Raw genomic sequence first — 19850 nt, 5'->3', positions numbered from 1 at the left:
TACTTCAATTCATTATTTCATTTTGTTCTCTTATGTCTTTAAAATAATGTATTTATAAATATATAGACGGCCGTTCGTTATAGACAACGGTTCGTTTCGATTGAAATGTGGATTTTCAGATCTTTCTCTTGCACCGACAACGATGCTAAACCTCAGAGCATCGTTACGAACAAAAGCGGGAGATAAACGATCGTATATTTATGGAGATGACATTTCTCATTACAACATGGGAAGATTGACAGTCCAATCTGGATTTGAAAAAGTTTGCTATATTTTTATCATGAAGAAAATTTTCTCAATAATTCACGCTAAATATACAATAGGGATATGTTGTCGATTGGAAGGTGCAAATGGATATTTGGGCAAACTCATTTTCATATTTTGGATTGACAAAGGAAAAAATTCAAAAAACGCCATTAATCTTGTCTAGCCCACTCATAATTCCACAGACATTGAGGCAAATGATTTATCAGGTTATTTTTGAAGAATTTGGTTTCCCTTCTTTATGTTTAGCACCCGAAGCATTTTTGGCACTTTGGGGGGTTATGAACGAGATGTGGGATGGGAAACCTTTGAAAGAGACTGCACCTGAGGAAGAGTTTCTGCAATCTTTTCCTGAATGTGCTATTATTATTGATGTTGGGCATAGTAGTACGAGAATTACTCCACTTTATCGTACGCTTCCAGTTGAAGACGCCATGAAAACTGTTGCTGTTGGAGGAAAGCACCTAACAAACATTTTGAAGGGGATTGTCTGCTTCCGTTCTTGGGATGTGTCTGAAGAATTTCTTCTCATGAATCACATGAAAGAGCAAACATGTTTTGTGTATTATGAAAAAGAAAGGCAAAAGATAAAAGGAGAAAAGGAGACAGTAGAGAAAACAGAACAGATCAAAGATCAAACCGATTGTTGTTGCAGCGTTGAAGCCGTTGCGATGAAATCCGCAGTTGCCCGAATCGAAGAAGCCGTTGAAAGGGAAAAACTTAGAAAGGAGTCATTGAAAATGTTGATGCAAAACAAGCTGATGCAAACAAAATGTGGAGAGAATGTACTAGAGAAAGTGGATTGCGATGAAGAATGGCTGGCTCTGGAGTATGTTGTACCAGACTTTGTCACTTCTTTTGAAGGATTTGTGAGAGAGCCAGCATTTGTGAAGAAATGGAAAGAGCTGATGAAAGAGAGAAGGCAAGGCGAAGACGAGAAAAGCAATAAATTACGCAAGAGTGGGATGGAGATGATCAAAGATATTGATGAGGAAGATGATGACGATGACGATGACGAAGACGATGAAGATTTTCAACTCGATGAAAACGAAGAAAATGACGATGACGAATCAGATTTAAATGATCTTACAGACGAAGACGATGGAGCGAACACCAAAAAAAAGAGAAGGATAATTCAGCATAATGGATCAGTTCACAGGGGCAAAAAAATGCAGAAGTCAAAAAAAATCATTCAAACCCGCGAACTTCAATCATCTGGCTCAACAGGAAAAACAGATGTAGACATTCAATCACAATCCACTCAGAAAGAACTTCTTACAGAAATGTCACAGCCAACACACCAAACTGTCAGCCAATCATCTTCTGATTCTGATACATCACAAACACTTCCATCTTCTTCATCTTCTGCTTCTTCTTCTGTTGAACCAGAAAGAGTGATCCCAATAGATGTTCATCGCATAACCATTCCAGAAGTGCTGTTCAATCCAACAGATGTGGGTTTGGTGAATGCAACAACTATTAAATTTGTTTATTTTCAAAGAGCAGAAACTATAAAAATTTTAAAAGAACAGAAATGATTTATATATTAAAATATATATTTATTTTTTTGATTCTTTCAATTTTTCACATTTGTTTGATGATCATTCAATGTGTTCTTATATGACAGGCATTCCTTCTGGCGGAATCTCGAAAGCTGTGTTGGATTCTCTTTCATTGCTTCCTCGCAACTTACGCGGATTGTTTTCTCAGAACATTTTCATCGTTGGCGGCTGCAGTAAATTGAAAGGTCTTGCTGAAAGATTGTGTGCAACTTTAACGTTTCCTATTTAATTTTCATTTTCAAACTGTTTTTCTTTTTCTCATTTTGAAATTTTTTACCCTTTCAAATTACAAATTCTGAATCAGATACCAAGAGCTGAGGCCTGAACTTCCAGACTCAGATAATTTGAGAGTCATTCAAACAGAAAAGTATGAAAACATTTCAAAAACATTTCTTATTCTTTTTTAATATGTTGTGCACACTCAAATATTTCATACTATTTTTTTCTTTGCTTGCATATTATTTTGTATTCTTATTCAGTCCTGAAATGTGCTGCTGGAATGGAGGTGTCTTGTTCTCTCTCTATCAGCAAGATTTTACGACCAAATGGTCTCTCAGCAAAGAAGATTATCTTTCCTCGCAGGAGCAATCTTCGTTTCCATCATCTGCTTCCTCTTCAATTTACACACCACGCCTTCCAAAGTATTCTTTCCCAACTTGCTCCATTTCACCTAAAACTGGCACTTCAAGAGCAAAAAATCAGAAGCAAAATTAGAAAAGCTTTATTCTGTATTTATTGAGAAAAGAATGTATTAAACATTCAAATAGAAAAAGTAATTTTATGATTTAATTTAAAATTCACTTCATTTTTATCTTTTTAGTAAAAGAAAAAAATCATTTCATAGCAATTTTACGGTTTCTGTTTTGTTTGTACATCCTTCAGATACAGAGATCCTGCGCTGACGATTCCTCTATGAACAGCTTTGACACCGTCGTCCATCAGCTGCATGAGTCGTGCATCACCCAGCACACGAGCACAGCGCTTGACTGAGTCAGCCACGCTGATTGTGCGCAGGATGCAGCGCAGCACCGCCCCTTCCATGATGGGCTGGTCAGCCATGTTTCCAGACGTCGAGTACTGGCAGGCCTCGCTGAACTCGCTTCCTTCTGCCCATTTGAGGACGACTCCCATCAGAGCTGTGTTCAGCGCGGGAGGCGAAAACTCGTCTGCGGGCGTGTAGAGATACTGCTGTACGAGCTGCGGGTCAGGCGGGATGCTGAGGTCGTAGTTGACTGGTTCGTTCAGCTTCAGACGCGCCCAGTTGTACGACGCTGTCTCCAGCCGCTGCGTCAGCCAAGACAGCCGCTCGCCCAGCCAGTCGCCGCTCTGGCCATCGGAAGCAGAAGCAGAAGAAGAACGCAAACTCGTTCCCTTCCAAAATCCCTTTTCGGAGCACACAAAAGCTGAGAGTGCTGACATTGCATCTGCCGCAGTGAGGCCAGCAAAGAAGTTGGCAAAGATTACTTCAGACAGCAACACACAATCACCAACATCAGCCTAAACAGTAAGGAAAATAACAATAACAATAATAATAATAATAAAATACAAATAAGAAAAAGCAGAATTATAAAATGGATTGAATGAAATAGAATAATCATAAAAACAAAAAAATATATTTCTTGTAAATCATCTTTCTTTAGAAGTGTTGCATACTTCGCAAGCAGCACGTCCCTTTAGAGTTAAGATGCCTTCAGATGTGATGTACTTTCCTCTCTGAAGTATGATAATCAGCTGATGCAGTTCTTCCAGCAAAACACTGTCGCTTTTATCTCTTTCTCTCTGATACTGCTCCATTCTGTCGATTCCCTTCAGAATGTCAATTGCCTGTCTGTAGTGCACTCCCGTCTGAGAGCACACTTTATCCCCAACCCACTTCGACTCGTCAAATTGCTCCATCTCCATCCGAATAAACGCCTGTGAGGCACTTCGTGCAGCTGAGCAGAAAGTCAGTCCATTGCTAAGGCTTCTCACGACGCATCTGTCTGGATCAGAGAGAATACGAACTGTAAGCTGAGGAAACACCCTCTTGCTGCAGAATGGCTGATGCCCGTTGCAATAGTCGCAGAGAGAGTCCAGAATGACAGACGCTGGAGATGCAACGAGTGTTCGAGAGGCAACAGATGCCGACGGAACTGAAGAAGAATTTGGCGAAGAGAAGGACTTCGGGAATGTGACAGGAGTCGGATCCATCCAATCTGAAAGAAGCGACGTTGGATTGGCAGACAGAATAGGAATAGACAGCGGATGGCGAGATGATGGTGGAGTGAGCTTCATGTTTATCTGCAACAGCTCCTCAGAAAATGAAACGATGTGGCGTGGATAAATGAACAGCAGTGCCCTCTGCCACGTTCTTGTGTCTGAAAAGGAGAGCTCATCCGAACAGCCATTGATGCCTTCTCTCTCCTCGTCTCCGCCCAAATAGACTGTCTCATTCACTTCTCCACCACACCCAAGCGGAGTGAAAGCAAAGGAAGGCGGAGGAATCAACGCAAGAACAGCAATACGCTCCTCGTTCTCATCGAGATCAGCAGCTGTGATGTCTCTGTAGCAGGCACTTGCACCAGAAGGTGATCCAAGTGAAAAGTAAGAAGAAGGCGAATGGGTTTGAGAAAACGACGGTAGCGCAATGGATGAAGTCGTCGTTGAATATGATTGCAAAGACAAATAGGAAGGAGTCGATGTGGCTGCGCCTGCTTCCTGTTTATTCATTTGATTTGTAATCTTTTCGAAAGCTTTTCTTGCTTTGTTTGCTTGGAGACGCTGTCTGATCTGCTTCAGACTCGACTCAACGAGCACGCCTATGCAGAATGGACACTCTTCTGTTGAAATAAACACCATTCGCCCAATTCGCAATGCGACTCCAGCAGATTCAGCAAGCGAACGAGAAACAGAAAGAGAAACGAGCATCGAAGAGACAATGCGCATGTTGAACAGGAAATCGAGAAGCAACGAAAGCTGATGGAAAATATGAGAAGACTCAAAAACAGAGCTGGAAGTGAGTGTGCACAGATCTTCAGGCGGCTGTTGGAGCTGCTGCTTCTGTGGCTTCTTTTTAGGTTTGTACGAAAAAGTAGAAGAACGAGAACCATACGCAGACATGGCTGTCTCTTCTTCTGGTGATGACGAGCAAACAGGAAATGGCAGCGAACGAAGTTTTTGCTTCATTCCGTTCAGCTTCTCTTCGAGAAATGGCCGTGCTTCGTTTGAATGGAACTCCACAAACGATTTCTTGATGATTTTTGCAATATGCTTGTACTTCTGCGCCTCCTCGTCTTCATCTTGCGACAGCTCTTCAGATATGTTTTCTGTGTCTATGTCATCATCAGACAATTCTTCTTCTTTGTCATCTTTTGTTTTTTCATCGTCTTCCTTTTCGTCCTTATCTTCATTTGTGTGTTTGTCCTCTTTGCTCTTTGCTTCTTCCTCCTTTTTCTTTCTTTCCAGTTCCCGTGCTTCCTCTCTTTTTGCCTTAAGCAATCTTCTTTCTTCTCGCTTTGCTTCTAATCGCATCATTCGTCTCATTTCTTTCTGCTTTCGATCCTCTTCCTCTTCCTTCTCAAGTTCTCCTTCTTCAAAAGTGGCTGAGCTCGACCGCATCGCATTCAGTGCCATTCTGAATGAGAGATGGAACTTTGACTGAAGACGTGTTGCTGCGCCTTTCATAATCTCCTCCATCGACTGCTGATCCATCGACGAGTCTTTAAACATGTTGATGATGACTGTGCCAACCTTGTCGATTCCTCTTCTCCCTGCTCTTCCAGACATCTGCGTGTACTCTCCTGGGCGCAGATACCTCATCTGCTTCGAATCAAACTTCTTCACCGAACGGAAGATCACACAGCGTGCTGGGAGGTTAACGCCCATTGCGAGTGTCTCTGTTGCAAACAGGATCTTCACGTGCCCAGAAGCAAAGAGGAGCTCCACACACTCCTTCACGACAGGAAGGATACCAGCATGATGCACCCCGATGCCTCTCTTGAGAAACTCCTCCATCATCACCACCTGTTCGATCTCCTTCTCTGCATCTGTCATCCCGTCTAGCACATTCGTCTTGTATGAATACTCAATCAGCTCCTTCTCCTTCGGGGTCGTTAGATCCATCTCGCTCATCAGTGCCATTCCTGAATCTGTGCAGCCCTGTTTGGAAAACACAAATGCAATCGCAGGAAGAAGGTTGTTTTTGTGCAGAAGTTCAACCAACGGCTTCCATTCACGTTTTAGCTGAAAGTTTTGTTGGGAAGCATTCGCAAATTTTGAAAAGAATTTACTGGAATTTCCACCTTTTCTATTCGATTTACTTTGAGAAGATGAAGGAGAATCCCTCCCGCCTCCTTTGTTTGCAGGCGAATAGGGTGATGAAAAGGCAGGAGAAGCAGAAGAACCTCTTCCTCCTCCTCTGCCTCCACCACCACCTCCGCCTCCGCCTCCTCCATTCTTCGATGCCTGTGCAACAGCTGTCTGGAAGTTTGCGCCGAAGAATCTTTTGTTCTGGTCCATCACCAAATACAGCTTGTCTCCGCTTCCAGGATAAGCAAAATGAGTGAGAGGAACAGGCCTGAAGTCCGTTCGGATAACAGCAACAGGCTTTTTCTTTGTTCTTCCAACCCACTCAGCAAACTCCATGGCATTTGGCACAGTTGCTGAGAGGAACACAGCTTTAACAGAGGGAGGAAGCATAATGATACACTCTTCCCACACGACACCACGCTCAAAGTCGTTGATGTAGTGCACCTCATCAAAGATAATCCACTCGGCATCTGTCAGTGTCTCTGAGCCTGAATACAGCATTGTACGCAGAATCTCCGTTGTCATCACCAGAATGTTGGCTTTGGGGTTGATACAAACATCGCCTGTCAAAATGCCCACTTCGTCGTTGCCAAACGTCTGACGAAGGTCGCGGAACTTCTGATTGGACAGCGTTTTGATGGGGGACGTGTAGATAGCACGCGTCTTGTTCTTCAGAGAGACAGCAATGGCATATTCAGCCACAACCGACTTCCCAGCTGATGTGTGTGCATCCACAAACACAAAGGCATCTCCTCTTTCGATGTGCAAAATGGCACGCTGCTGAAACGGGTCGAGCTGAAAGGGAAAGACAATGGCTGGATGAGGCAGCTGCTGGGCAAACGTGTTTTGAGTCTCCGTCTCATCCAGAAAAGCGTACTGCAAAACAGAATTTGAGATGTCGCCAGGCGCAGCAGAGAGAGAAGCCGTGGCAGAAGAAGAGAGGAGCGTCGAAAGAACAGGATGGAGAGAGAAAGGAATGAGTGCGCCGCTGTGTGTGAATGGAGAAAGGAAATGGTTGTCTGTGAGAGGGGATGGCTGAGGCAATCCAAGAGAAATGTTTCCACCTGAAGCAGAATCATCAAACAGCATCATTTTGATCCAGTCCTCGGGATCTTTCGTCTTATTGTGTATGTCATTAAATGGCTGAAGTGCCATCTGTTGCTGGCTGTCTGCCTTGACTTGAGACAAGTTTGGCTGAGTAATTGCGTCGATGGGGTGCGGAGGAACGAGAGAGAGAGAAGTCGCAAGTGAATCAGAAAGGAAGAGAAGGTCTTCATCAGACACGCCAACTGGATGCTCAGCAGATGACATTGCAGAAGAGGCGCAATCAGAAAGAAGTTTGTCTGTTTTGACTTCAATTGACTGCTTTTGCTTTGCTTCTTCTTCTTCTTTCTTCTTTTTCAAGGCTTCCTTCTTTTCTTTGAGTGCTTGCTTCTCTTTTGCTTTCTTCTTCCTCTCTTCTTCTTCTTCTTCGTTATTCAGATCTTTTGAAGGAGTAAGTTTTATAACATTTTCTTTTGCTTCTTCTTCTTTTTCCTTTTTTATCTGCTCTTCTTCCTTTTGTTGTAATTCATTTTCTTCCTTTTCTTCCTTTTCGTCTTTCTCCTCGTTTTCATTCGTCTCTTCCGTATTTACAAGCACAATGGCGCCATCTTGCGAATATTGTGTCTTGTTCTTTGGCTTCTTCGGCAATCTCTCTTTTTTGGCTGGTTTTTGTAATGGCTGGTTCAATGAAGATTGATCGCCCTTGCTCTTCTTTCCAAAGCCGTTCCTGCTCCTTTCCTTTGCCAGTGTTTGTGCCATCTCTTCTCTCAGCTTCCTTTCTCTCTGCTCCTCAAAATGTCTGTCTCTCTTTTCTTCTGTCCCAAACAGTCCTCGATAGAAGCGGCTGTAAATTTCTGCTGTCGTCAGCTCGCTCTCTTCCTTCGCATTGTATAATTCTTCATCATTTTGGCTCAGTTCGTTTTGGTTGTCTTCATCTTCTGCATCTTTGCTCAACTCATCTGTCTCCTCTGAAGATGATGTTGTGGATGACTCATCGTTGTCTTCTTCTTTTCCCTCTTGTTCTCCTTCCGACTGTTGCTTTTTCGGCTTATTTGATTTTGACTGCACTTTTTGAGGTGTTTGTTTGTCATCTGGTTTATCAGCTGCTTTCTTCACAAGCATATCCAACAGTTTCATTCCCACATTTTCTGATTCATCTTCGCTCAATTCGAATCCATCGCTTTTGCAGTCTTGCTTTCCCTTTTTTGAATAAGTGTTTGCTTTCTTTGAAAGCGCTGCTGCTGTCTGCTGTGCCAACTCAATCTCCTTCCCAACTCCTTTCACTCCAACAGCATCGTCGTTGCAGCTGAACAGCGCTGGATTCTGCAGAACAGCCGGAAGAGACACCAGCTTATCTTCAGCCGCCATCGAAACGAGCGTTTTCTCTCGTTTGACAAGGTATTTTCTGTCTACCGTGCCGATGCTGCCTCTTCTGTTGTCAAGCAGAAACGGAGCCAATTTGAACATCCCAGCACTTTCTGTGTCTTTGTGGTGGGTTTTCGACTTTTTCGTGTTTTTCCGCAGCTCCGTTTTTTCGAAGTTGTCCATCTTCTTTTTCAGCCTCTTCTTTTCAGCTGCCGTCAGCCACACGCGATGTGTCAAATAGAGGCACCTCTGCTGCTCCTTCTGCTGCACATCGTTCGGAACATCCTTTTCGTCGAGTTCGTCAAATTCGGCGTCTTCTTCTCCCATCAGCTGGCTGGCCTTCTGCCTCTCCTGCTTCTTCTTTTGCTCCAACACATCTGCTCCAAACAGCTCATCCAGCAGCTTCGCCTCGTTTGGGCTGTTTTTGTCTTCTTTTCCTGACTGAGATGTCGATTCATCGTTTGAGGAAATCAGCCCACGCATCGGCAGATAAGGACGAAACAGATACGACACCGGCAAATGGACTTTAGCTGAAGACGAAGACGTAGACGAAGAAGAAGAAGGAGAAGAAGAATGCGAAGAAGAAGGAGATGATGATGAAGTTGTAGATGGAGTTGGCAATAGATAATCAGAAGACTGTGCTTGTGGAGTATTTGGACTGCTAGTGGAATTAGAAGGTGAAGAGGCCTTTGATGTTTGCCTGGCAATAATTGAAGGTGGAGGAGGGAAAGCAGCATGTTGTGACAATGCCAGTGTGGACGTGCTTGGCTGAGAGACATGTGCAGCTGAGGCAGCAGAAGAGGTTGGATCTGGCAGAAGTGAGTTCATTGAGCGTTCATTATCATTTGGTGAGGATTCAGAGGCAGTCGAATTCAGATTTTTGAAGTCAGCGCCTTTTTCAGTCTGCTTTCCGGTTCGTTCTTTTTTCCAAGTGTTCCGTTTCGGTTTCTTCTCTTCTGCAGCCATTGATTTAGATGACATGGATGATGCGGCTGAATCAGGAGAATTCAGCGGAAGAGGCATCATAACAAGCGGAGACAGCGGCTGCTTATCTGAATTTTCCTGCTTTTTTGCTTTGTTTTGTGGAATGTATCGAAAAGAGCTGGAAGATGACGGCTTCTTCGAGGAAAAGACAACATCATTCAACGAGACAGCTCCTTTTTGTTTCAGTTTTTCTGAAGGAAGAGGCGGAGGTGAAGTGGATGTGCGACGAGGGGAAAGTGATGCTTGCTGTTTCTCTTGCGGTGACTGAGTCATCTCCTGTGCCTGCGGCGGAGGAGATCGCGATTGCTTGCGAGGCGGAGGCGAACGAGACATCTTCCGAGATGATTGTTGGAGAGAAGGAAAATCAGCCTTCACTGCTAAATTAACTTTTTGATGTTCGAATTTGCTAACATTTTCTGTTTCTTGTTTTGCATCATTTTCAGTTGTCTTTTTCGTCGTTTTTGGAGGTATGAGTTTGAGAGGAAGTGGCATAAATTCCGGTGAGGGTGGTCGAATTTCGTCATTCTGTTGTGCAGAATCATCTTTTCGTTGCTCAGTTAGCTCTTCCACAGATTGCATATTCTCGGAATCGGATATGCTTTGCTGATTGCTCGAAGGAGATGAGTCTATGAGAATAGAAGGTACTTGCTTTTCAATACGTTTTTCATTTTCTTGATATTCTACTTGAGGAGATGGAGAAACAGATCGTCTTTTTGTAGCAGAAGATTTTTGAATTGCTTGCTCGAAAGGTGTTGAGTCGCCTTTTTGAATGTAATCAATCAATGCAACAATATCCTTATCAGGAACAGATGAATTAACTATACAGACAATTAATGGTGTTAAAATTTCCAAAATTTTTAAAAACAAACCAAGAGAAAATCGGGGCATGAACATATGTTCGCCTTCTGCTATCCTTGTTCCTCCATATTCAGAATTACTAGAAGTTGATAAGACTCTCTGGTTTGTTAACACTTTGTGCTTCTGGGTAATTGAAGATTGGACAGCTTGAACTGTTTGCTCCTGTAATAAATATTTTATAAATAATTATAATGTGAATAGCATACAAGCATTTCACGAGGAAAAGCTTTTGATAATGAAAGTTCTTCCGGATCAGAAAGTATTGGAAAGAGAAAATCATTATCCAAGTGTTCTCCTTCAGTTTTTAAAAAGTGATGATCCATTCCAAATGAGCATTCATCTGACGTCATTGTATGCTCGCATATTGATTCTATCGATGCATCAAGATTGAACAATGATTGAAACATTGCATTATCTATTGATTCATGAGAATCTGGATAAAATAATTGCTAAACGTTTGTCAAATAAAAAATAAAAAGAATTTACAAAACACAAACTTCAGTTGACATTTTAAAAAATTAACAAAAATCAATAAAAATAAAACGAGGTGATCCAAACCAATTGATTTTTTATTTATTCACGAATTGTTTTCGCCTGAAATAAGATTTCTTGAACATTTGTTTCAAAAGTGCTTTCAATTTTAAATGATGAAAGTTTATTTTTTCTATATATACAAGAATATTATTGAGTTTGTTTTTGACTTTAATAATCATCTTAAAATTTTCTTGGTAATTATTTATTAATATTTGAAATGATAACTCGAATCTCCCAAATCAACTTAAGGAAAATCTTGTAAATGATTTGTTCACAATAATTCTGTGTTTATTTCATTTCCCTTAATAAATTCGATTCAATGGTTTGTGCTAAGATTTTGATATATGATAAATATTTTATTTGACTTTTGTAAATAGTCTCAAGTGCGTTTTATTCCCAAAGCAGAACGAGAACGATTAGCCAAATTACGTGCCGAGGAGGAACAAAAAGAACGACAAAAACTTCAAAAGCAATTGGAGGATTCTCACAAAGCTTGGCTCGAACAGCCGATATCTAAACGTTATTATTTTATTTTATAAGATGTGTTTGATATTTTTATTTGTAAAAAAATTAGCTAAGGAAGATACTGAAAAGCGCAATACTGCAAAAGAAGAAAAATCATCTTCCTCTTTTAAGTGTGCAATAATTTTTCTAATATCCGATTTTAACTACTTTACTATTTTGAATTTTTGAATTTGCAAAAGAGTTCCAGATTCAGAAGAACCTGAAGAGCCATTGAATGAATTTGATGCCATACGTGTTTGTATTTTTTCGAATAATTAAAAAAAAAATACAAACCCATTTCATTATTTGATATAATACATAGAGGCATTATCTTCAGCTTGATAAACAGAAATCAAGATACGTAAAACCATCTGATCGTTATAAACTACTTTTTGATTGGAGGGAAACAGATGATACTTCAACAGAAACAAATGAACTGTATGATTTTCAACATTACAAATGTTACATTTGTTGAATTATTTTGTTTCTTTTTAGATTTAAAGAACGATTTGAGCCGGCAGTTCTTTTTGGTAGAGGAATGAAAGGAGGAATTGATAGAACTGAACAAAGACAATCGGAGCAATATTCCTTTTACGACACATTATTGCAAAAACGATTGATGGGAGAACAAACAATTAATACTTTCCCGAAGATGGAAGAAGCGAAAGGAAGCAAAAAAGAAACTGAGATCAGAAGAGATTCTAAGGAAAAAGCAGATGAAAATACAATTGATGCTGATCTTTCAAAGCAAAAAAAAGGAAGAGAAGAATTAAAAGAAAAAAGTAAAGATCCAGAAAAAGAACGTGATAGGGATAGAGAACGAGAACGAGAACGAGATAGAGAAAGAAATAGAGAAAGAGAAAGAGAAAGAGATAGAGATAGGGATAGGGATAGAGATAGAGATAGAGAAAGAGAAAGAGATCGAGAGAAAGAGAGAAGAAGAGATAGAGATGATGGAAGACATAAAAGGAGAGATGAAAAAAGCAGAAGGAGAAAGGATAGACATCGAAGTGAAAGCAGCAGTGAAAGTGAGTCAGACAGACATTTTAAAAGAAGAAATGAAAGAAGCAGTTCACGAAGTGATGAGAGCGATTCAAGAGCAAGAAAAGGAAAGGGAAGAACAGAGCGCGACGACACAAAACAAAGAGAAAGAGAAAGCAGAAGAGAAAGAATGGAAGCAGACGAAAAGGATGAAGTGGATGTTGATGAAAACGAGGTGACAAAAAGAATGAAAATAAGCGAACCAACAGACACAACACCTGAGACAGACATATCGTCTAAAAGGAATTTATCAGATGAACATGCTGAGGGAATGGATGAGGATGCATTGAATGACGAGGTATGGATGATTGACCATGTTTCTTTTTCTGTTTCGACTCATCAAAATTATTTGAATTATAAATATATTTTTTTGTGATCATTTCTTCGTTTGCATCTTGAACTGGATGACATTTATTCATTTTTTAAGGAAAAAGAAGCATTGGCAGAGCAGTTGCAAGCTGCCTTGCTAATAAGGCAGCGACAGAAAGAACAAAGCGAGGCGCAATATGGACGCGGTGTTGATGTGCGAAGCTGGCGAGAAAAATCACTGGAGGAAATGACAGACAGAGACTGGAGGATTTTCTGTGAAGATTATCAGATTTCTGTGAAAGGATTTGCGCCTGTCAGACCAATGCGCAGTTGGAGCGAGAGCAACCTTCCTTCATCGCTTTTGAAGGCTGTCACCGAAGCCAACTATCAGAAGCCCACACCAATTCAGATGTGCTGCATTCCAATTGGGCTTGCACGGCGCGATCTGATTGGCTTGGCAAAGACAGGCTCAGGAAAAACAGCTGCGTTTCTCTTGCCTCTTCTGGCTCTTGTCGGCATGCTTCCCCGAGCAGCCAAGCACGATCCGTCGCTTGGGCCGTATGCGCTGATTTTGGCACCGACGAAAGAGTTGGTGCAGCAAACAGACGAATCACTCGGGCTGCTGGGAAGATACGTTCGAGGGCTGAAGTACATGGCGGTGGTGGGAGGACAAGAGCTGGAGGAGCAGCGGCACGTGCTGAGCAGAGGTGTGGATGTGCTTGTGGGAACAACAGGAAGAATCAAAGATCTTCTGGACGCTCGGTATCTTGTCTTGACCCGCTGCTCATTCGTTGTGCTGGATGAGGCAGATCTTATGGTGGATCAGGGATTCGAAGAAGACATCAACACCATTTTCGCAGCAATACCTGCTCAGAGCGAGAGAACAATCAAGGAATCGTCTGATGTATGGCGAAGGGGGCAGGTGAAAAAGAACCAAAAGCAGTCTTCTTCATCGCAAGCATCTTCAAGTTCTTCAGTTTCACTGAACGATGAAGAAAGCGAAGATGATGACGATGAACTCGATCACGATTCATCAGACGAAAATACAAAAGATGGCGACAGTGCAACATCTTCATCAATCGTAAAGGTTCTTCGACGAAGTTTGAGACAGTCTCATCCGAAGCATTCGTCGCTTCCTCTCTTTCGGCAGACTTTCATGTTCTCTGCGACGATGGAACCAGAAATCGAGCGGATTGCGAGAGAACATATGAACACTTCGCTAACTGTCACCATCGGAGAAGCAGGAGACGTGGCAGATAACATTGCACAGGAGGTGTATGTGCTGACGACAGAGAAGGAGAAGAGAGAGCGCCTTGATTCCCTGCTGGCTGATTTGTCACCGCCAATCATCATTTTCATGAACCAGCGTGCGAACTGCGATGTGCTGGCTGACCACATCCATGCTGTGACTCACCGACTGAGATGTGCGACGATTCATGGAGGAAAGAATCAGTCTGAAAGAGAATGGGCAATGGACGATTTCAAGCAGCGACGAAAGGATGTGCTGATAGCGACAGATGTGGCTGCTCGTGGTATTGATGTGCATGGCGTGACAGCAGTGATTAACTACGATGCTCCAAAGGATATCAACGAGTATGTGCACAGAATCGGAAGAACAGGTCGTGCTGGTCGCAAAGGTCGTGCTTTCACTTTCATTTCACCAGAAGAAGACGCTGAATTAGTTGCGCCCCTTAAAAAGAAACTTTCAGAAAGCAAGCAGAAGATTCCTTACGATCTAACCAAGCTGGAAATGACTCTTGAAAAAGAGGGATTAGCAATTGGTTCTGCAAGGATTTTAGACTGAAAGAAAGCACTTCACGTTCCAATTCACGCCTATATTACTTCTCGTTTTTATTTTTTTTTTCTAAAAAGATTATATTTATTTTTTTTAAAATGATCAAATATGATCTTTTGTAACCAACATTCATTATTTATTTCAAAAATGAGCTCGCCAGGGACTGTTTCGACATCTAATTTTCAATTATCATTTGAAAATATACGGGATATTTCTCAACGCGGAGATTTAGATCGGGCACTTAGTCTTTTGAATGAGCTTCTCAATGAAATTCTTGATGAAGGATCATTTTCTGTTTCTGATTTAAAGCAATTTGCTAAGTATTCATCATATCAAGATATAACTTATTATTCATATCTTGTATTGGCACAGAAACTTTCATCTTTGGCTTCTGGGCAATTTTCTTCAGCAGCCACAAAAAAGAAAACAACCGGTGCTTCTCGAGAAAATACACTTAGAACAGCCCTTTTGTTACTTTTACAGCTTAGAATACCAAAGGAAATTAATGTTAACTGCTTTTATTTGGTTGCTTCAGATGATAAATCTCAAAAAACTTTGATTAAGCGGCGTTCTGAATTTGTTTCGCTTTTCACGAAAGGATGGACTTCATTAACACAGTGCGATCTTCCACCAGATGTCTTAAGACAAACATTGCTTTCCATGGAAACATTTATATTGCCTACCGTTAAATCTCCGCTTCTTTTCTTTGATTTTTTGAAAAGATGCACTTTGTTGGGCGGATTGAATGCATTACTTGCTCTGGGAGGAATGTCGTATTTGATGATAAACCACGGGGCAGAATATCCAGAGTTCTATCAACTTCTTTATTCATTGCTTGAAACTCCTTTTATTCTTCATACGAGCTATGCCCAGAGGCTACTTCGTCAATTGGATATGTTTTTGTCTTCACCTCTTCTTCCATCGTCTATAGCAGCGAGTTTTGCACGTCGAATTGGTAATTTAGCTCTTACAGCTCCTTCTGTTGTTTGCTGCGGATGTTTAGCAGTTATTCATAATGTGTTGGTTCGCCACCCTCCATTAAGAAAAATGATTGGCATTGGAAAATTTAACCAAAAAGCAAGCGAATCTTCATCTGGAGACGACAAGACGAAAAGAATGAAGAGGGCATCCGCTATTATGGATATGACAGAAAAGGATCCAATGAAGACAAATGCAGAAAACACATCTCTTTGGGAAGTTTCGGTTTGTTGTATTAAAAATTTGCAGTTTTCTAAAAATCAAATATTTTTTTTTTCTTTAAATTTTTTTTAAATAAAAATTACGAAATATGCTTAAATTATTCTATTGCATCGATCTTTTCATGTGAATAGACATTATGTTCTCATTGGAATGTAGATGTCGCTCGCTTAGCACAGACTTTTACAACATTTACGACCGATTTATCTCTTTGGGATGTATCTTCATTCTTAACGATAAATGCAAAGGAGGTTTGAATATAATAAATACATTTTCTTCACAATTTATATTAATATAATTTTTTTTTTGACTTTAAATAATTTTCTCAAAAATTATTGATGCTTTAGGCTGTTATCGTTGCTTCTTCAACTAATATTTCAAAAGAAACACCAGTTGAGCATTTTGAAGCACCGTCTTTATTTGAAAGGCCTCCGCAGCTTGATGCATATATTCCGCATATGCGTCGATGGACGCAAACAGAAATTGAGAAATCAGAAAAAATGGAAGAATGCACTCAAAAGGAATTTGGCAAAACTGCACCAAACTCCTTAATTATTCAAGACGATAAGAAGAAAGTTGATAAAAAGAAACTCGCACAATCTGGTGATTCATTAGACGATGAATTTTCTAGTGAAGCGGAAAGCAGCGATGATTATGATGATCAACAGTCCACATCACCTGATATATCCAATACAACTTCTTCACATTCACTTGTGACATTATGGCATAATCCTTTATCTTCATTTGACTTCACTGATTAAAAACACTTCGAATAACATTTCATTTCAAAAAAGCAAAACAAGAAAAAAATAAAAAATTCCAACCATTATTTGTATAAAAGGGAAAGAAATTTTAGAATGAGCCGTAAAACCTCAAAAAGGTCTAACAAATTATTAATTCTTAATTTTTGCAGGGATAATAATGTATATTTTTGAATTAATATTTATAGGAAAGGAAAGAGAGGAAAATGGACGGAAGATGAAGATGATATTGATTCTTCAAGAATTAAATTGTCTGCTTTTTTTATATATTGATATTATAATAAAAAACGTTTCACAATGGTTTTCTCTATCAATTCTATTATTATTTAGCAACAATAAATTCAATCCGCTGGGAAATGCGAAGTTAACTAAAACTCAGAAAAATGAGAAAACTTCAAGAAAAGAGCAGCGTAGGTTAACAAGAATTATCGTATGAAAATAAAATTTAAGTTTCGTAAAGATGTTAATTTACATCATTTTATTTCTTTTCAGGTTGATGGATTTAGAAGTGATATGTCAGCTTCCGCCCTTGTTCAGTTTATAAAGATGAATTGTCATTCAAACATAAATCCTATTGATGTATTGCTATGTTTATTTAATGATTTGTGCTTGTTAATTTTTCCTTTTCGTTAGTTTCGAAAAACTGAAACGCAGGCTTTTTTTACAGTTGCAACTCTAGATGAAGTTAAAGCATTAATGAAACTCAATGGAATTATCATGGGAGATGAACTACTTTTACGAGTGCGACAAGATACAACTTTTATTGACCTGACTTCTTCCGCAGCTCAAAAGATGATAGGATTGGTGAAGAGTAGATTTGATGCCAGGAACAATTCGTTAAATCTGTCACAAGTTGCAAAAGGGATTGAGGAGTCGTCTGTCATTGCTGCTTCAATGATGCGAGCTGCTGCTGATGAATATGGAGAAGAAACTGGCGCAGCAGGATATGTTGATTTTTCATCTGCTCCTTCTGTTGCTCTTCTCTTGTCTGCAATCAGAGTAACCTGTCATCAAGTTTCTTTTATAGATCTTTCAGATAATGCTTTGACATCACTAAGTCTTTTTCATTCCCTCCACAAAATTACTCCTTCTCTGACTTCGCTTTCGCTTGAAGATAATCTTTTAGGTATTCTTCTATTTGGCTCGTAATACTTCTTAATTATTATTTTGATTTTTTCTTTATTTCAGAGTCTGTAAAAGAACTAGAAAATCTGAAGGAATGTGCATTAAGCACACTTATTTTAAGAGGAAATCCGTTTTGCTCAAGTTTTGGAAATGAGATTTTGTATAGATCATCCGTCAAAGGATACTTTCCGAGTTTAACAACACTGGACTCAATCAAACTGCCCTCGTATTCTTTTTCAATGGTATCTTTAACATTTGTTGAATTTTCGAATAATCTCTCTTTTTTTCTTTCCTTCCTTATTTTTTTACTGTAATATTACATCTTGTATACATATTTGATAATTACTGCACTTAACCGTTTTATTGGCGTTTTGTTGCCTCAACGATGACATAACAGCAAAAAACTCAATCTCGTTCGCTTCCATTTCCACGAGCAACATTTTTTCCTTCTGATTTATCTTCCATCAACATTTCATCGTTTCTCCAGCGTTTTTTCGCTTCTTTTGATGGAAATAGAGGACGACTCTTTGATTTCTACACTGACGAATCAACATTTTCGCTCACAACAAACAGTCTTGAGATGCCATTTTTGGCTTCTTCTTCTTCTTCCATTTCTGCTTCCACAATTCCACCGATTTCTACTTCTCCTGTTTTCTCCTCTGATTCATCAACATCATCATTCCCCTCTTCGAGCTCTGTGCCAAGCACTTCAATCGCTACTCCTCTCATCACAGCAGCACCGACAACACTCTCATTTTACTGCTCTCCCATTTACAACGTTGTGCCTCCGACGGATGAATTTCATTCGAATCTAATTCAGTCCAGTCGGAATCTTCTGATGACAGACAATCTTTCTTCTCGCATTTCATTGTTGAAAGTTGGCAGATCCGCAATTGTTGCGTTTTTAGGCTCGCTTTTCCTGTCAGACACCGTCGTCTTTTCAATTGATGTTGTCAAGACGATGCTCCCTGTTTCTCCGTCTGTCGCTTCTGCTGCTCCTTCTTCATTCACTTCATTTGAGAACATATTCGTTGTGACAACCACGGGACGGTTCAGAGAAATTAGACATGGCACTTCACGAGGATTCGTACGCACTTTATGTCTTCTGCAAAATCCAGCATTTTCTTCAACTTCATCAAGCAATGCTGAATCAAGTTCAAATTTATCTTCAACTGCGTTTGCACCTTCGTTGCCTTCTTCGACTTTGCCAGAAAGCACACTTCAATTCAGAATATTATCTGATCACTTTCATGTTTATCCATTTTTATTCTCTTCTTCTTTGAAACATTCCGAAAAAGACCTGCTGAATGCAAAGAGAAAATCAAGCATCCAACAAGCATCAGAACAAATATCTGATAGTTCTCTAATGTCAACCTCACCATTACATTTTGGTTCACAAATGCAGCCAAGCACAACCACTTCTGTTTATGGAAAATCAGATTCTTCACTTCAATCAAGTGTTCCTCCTTGCTCACCTTCTCCATCATTTTCTAGTAATTTTCCTTTTTCTAATTTATCAGGTGCTTCTTTTCAAAATGCTTCTTCTTCGTCTTTATTTGCATCTCAGCCTTCATCCTCAAATCCACTTCCACCTTCGAATCCTGCATTTAATTCATTGTCAGATGTTTGTCATTTTTTATTGACAAAGTTTCTTATTATCATTTCTTTTTGATTTGCTTTTTAGCAGCAAACAAATATGATGCAGCAAGTGATGCAGAGTACAAATTTTACTGCTCAGTCTGCTTGGAATTGTCTTTCTGCAGTTGGCTGGGATATTGCAAAGGCGGCAGAACTTTTCAAAAAAATGAAGGAAGAAGGAAAATTGACTTCAGATATGTTTGCAAATTCATAGTCCATCTTATAAAATTCTCGGAATTCATTTCACTTATCAAACTAATTTCATCAAGAATAGTAATTCAAATTTTTTAATGTTCATCGAATTTTCAATGAAGTATTCATTTTGTCCAACATTTTTCTCAAATTTTAAAAAAGAAATTTCAATTTTCTTTTCTATTGCAAGGAGTTTCTTCACAGCAAAAAAATTATTGGCTTCACATAACAATTAATTGAGAACACTTCTGCACATTTTATAAATTTTTATTTGATAAAACTAGTTAATCAATTTATTTGATAAATTGTCTTCAAAAAATGAGATGATAATTTTTGATGAGAAAAAACAAAAGAAAAGAAGAAGAAGAAAAGAAAGAAACTGTTTTTTCC

At 39.8% G+C, this 19850-nt stretch overlaps 5 protein-coding genes across 5 annotated transcripts; 4 read left to right on the top strand and 1 right to left on the bottom strand.

The window, feature by feature from the left end:
* The first annotated feature begins 111 nt into the window (after positions 1 to 111).
* On the top strand, positions 112 to 2664 carry MONOS_6207 (actin-related protein 6). The gene is made up of 5 exons (XM_067876422.1): positions 112 to 262; positions 324 to 1722; positions 1892 to 2027; positions 2131 to 2193; positions 2306 to 2664. The coding sequence occupies exons 1-5, from the start codon at positions 143 to 145 to the stop codon at positions 2538 to 2540; spliced, it is 1953 nt and encodes a 650-aa protein (XP_067731023.1). The 5' UTR covers positions 112 to 142; the 3' UTR covers positions 2541 to 2664.
* On the bottom strand, positions 2537 to 10873 carry MONOS_6208 (putative antiviral helicase; the record flags this gene model as incomplete). The annotated part of the gene is made up of 5 exons (XM_067876423.1): positions 2537 to 3323; positions 3480 to 10324; positions 10376 to 10526; positions 10571 to 10813; positions 10862 to 10873. 5 exons carry the CDS (start codon positions 10871 to 10873, stop codon positions 2676 to 2678), a joined length of 7899 nt encoding a protein of 2632 aa, XP_067731022.1. The 3' UTR covers positions 2537 to 2675.
* Positions 10874 to 11217: 344 nt separating this feature from the next.
* Positions 11218 to 14673, top strand: MONOS_6209 (putative DEAD-box ATP-dependent RNA helicase; the record flags this gene model as incomplete). The annotated part of the gene is made up of 7 exons (XM_067876424.1): positions 11218 to 11220; positions 11276 to 11417; positions 11473 to 11533; positions 11603 to 11657; positions 11725 to 11840; positions 11898 to 12741; positions 12871 to 14673. The coding sequence occupies 7 exons, from the start codon at positions 11218 to 11220 to the stop codon at positions 14554 to 14556; spliced, it is 2907 nt and encodes a 968-aa protein (XP_067731021.1). The 3' UTR covers positions 14557 to 14673.
* Position 14674: 1 nt separating this feature from the next.
* Positions 14675 to 16561, top strand: MONOS_6210 (putative nucleolar complex protein 4). The gene is made up of 3 exons (XM_067876426.1): positions 14675 to 15750; positions 15879 to 15995; positions 16092 to 16561. The coding sequence occupies exons 1-3, from the start codon at positions 14695 to 14697 to the stop codon at positions 16503 to 16505; spliced, it is 1587 nt and encodes a 528-aa protein (XP_067731020.1). The 5' UTR covers positions 14675 to 14694; the 3' UTR covers positions 16506 to 16561.
* Positions 16562 to 16601: 40 nt separating this feature from the next.
* On the top strand, positions 16602 to 19817 carry MONOS_6211 (putative TAP Cterminal subfamily protein; the record flags this gene model as incomplete). Its single annotated transcript, XM_067876427.1, has 8 exons — positions 16602 to 16624; positions 16694 to 16756; positions 16836 to 16935; positions 16998 to 17084; positions 17139 to 17631; positions 17694 to 17872; positions 18028 to 19254; positions 19318 to 19817. The coding sequence occupies 8 exons, from the start codon at positions 16602 to 16604 to the stop codon at positions 19480 to 19482; spliced, it is 2337 nt and encodes a 778-aa protein (XP_067731019.1). The 3' UTR covers positions 19483 to 19817.
* Positions 19818 to 19850: the final 33 nt, after the last annotated feature.

Source organism: Monocercomonoides exilis (assembly GCF_001643675.1).
Source record: "Monocercomonoides exilis strain PA203 chromosome Unknown scaffold12-1864167, whole genome shotgun sequence".
In the NCBI taxonomy this organism is placed as follows: Eukaryota; Preaxostyla; order Oxymonadida; family Polymastigidae; genus Monocercomonoides; species Monocercomonoides exilis.
The sequence above is the reverse complement of the archived record's forward strand: the minus strand, read 5'-3'. Positions and strand labels throughout refer to the sequence as shown.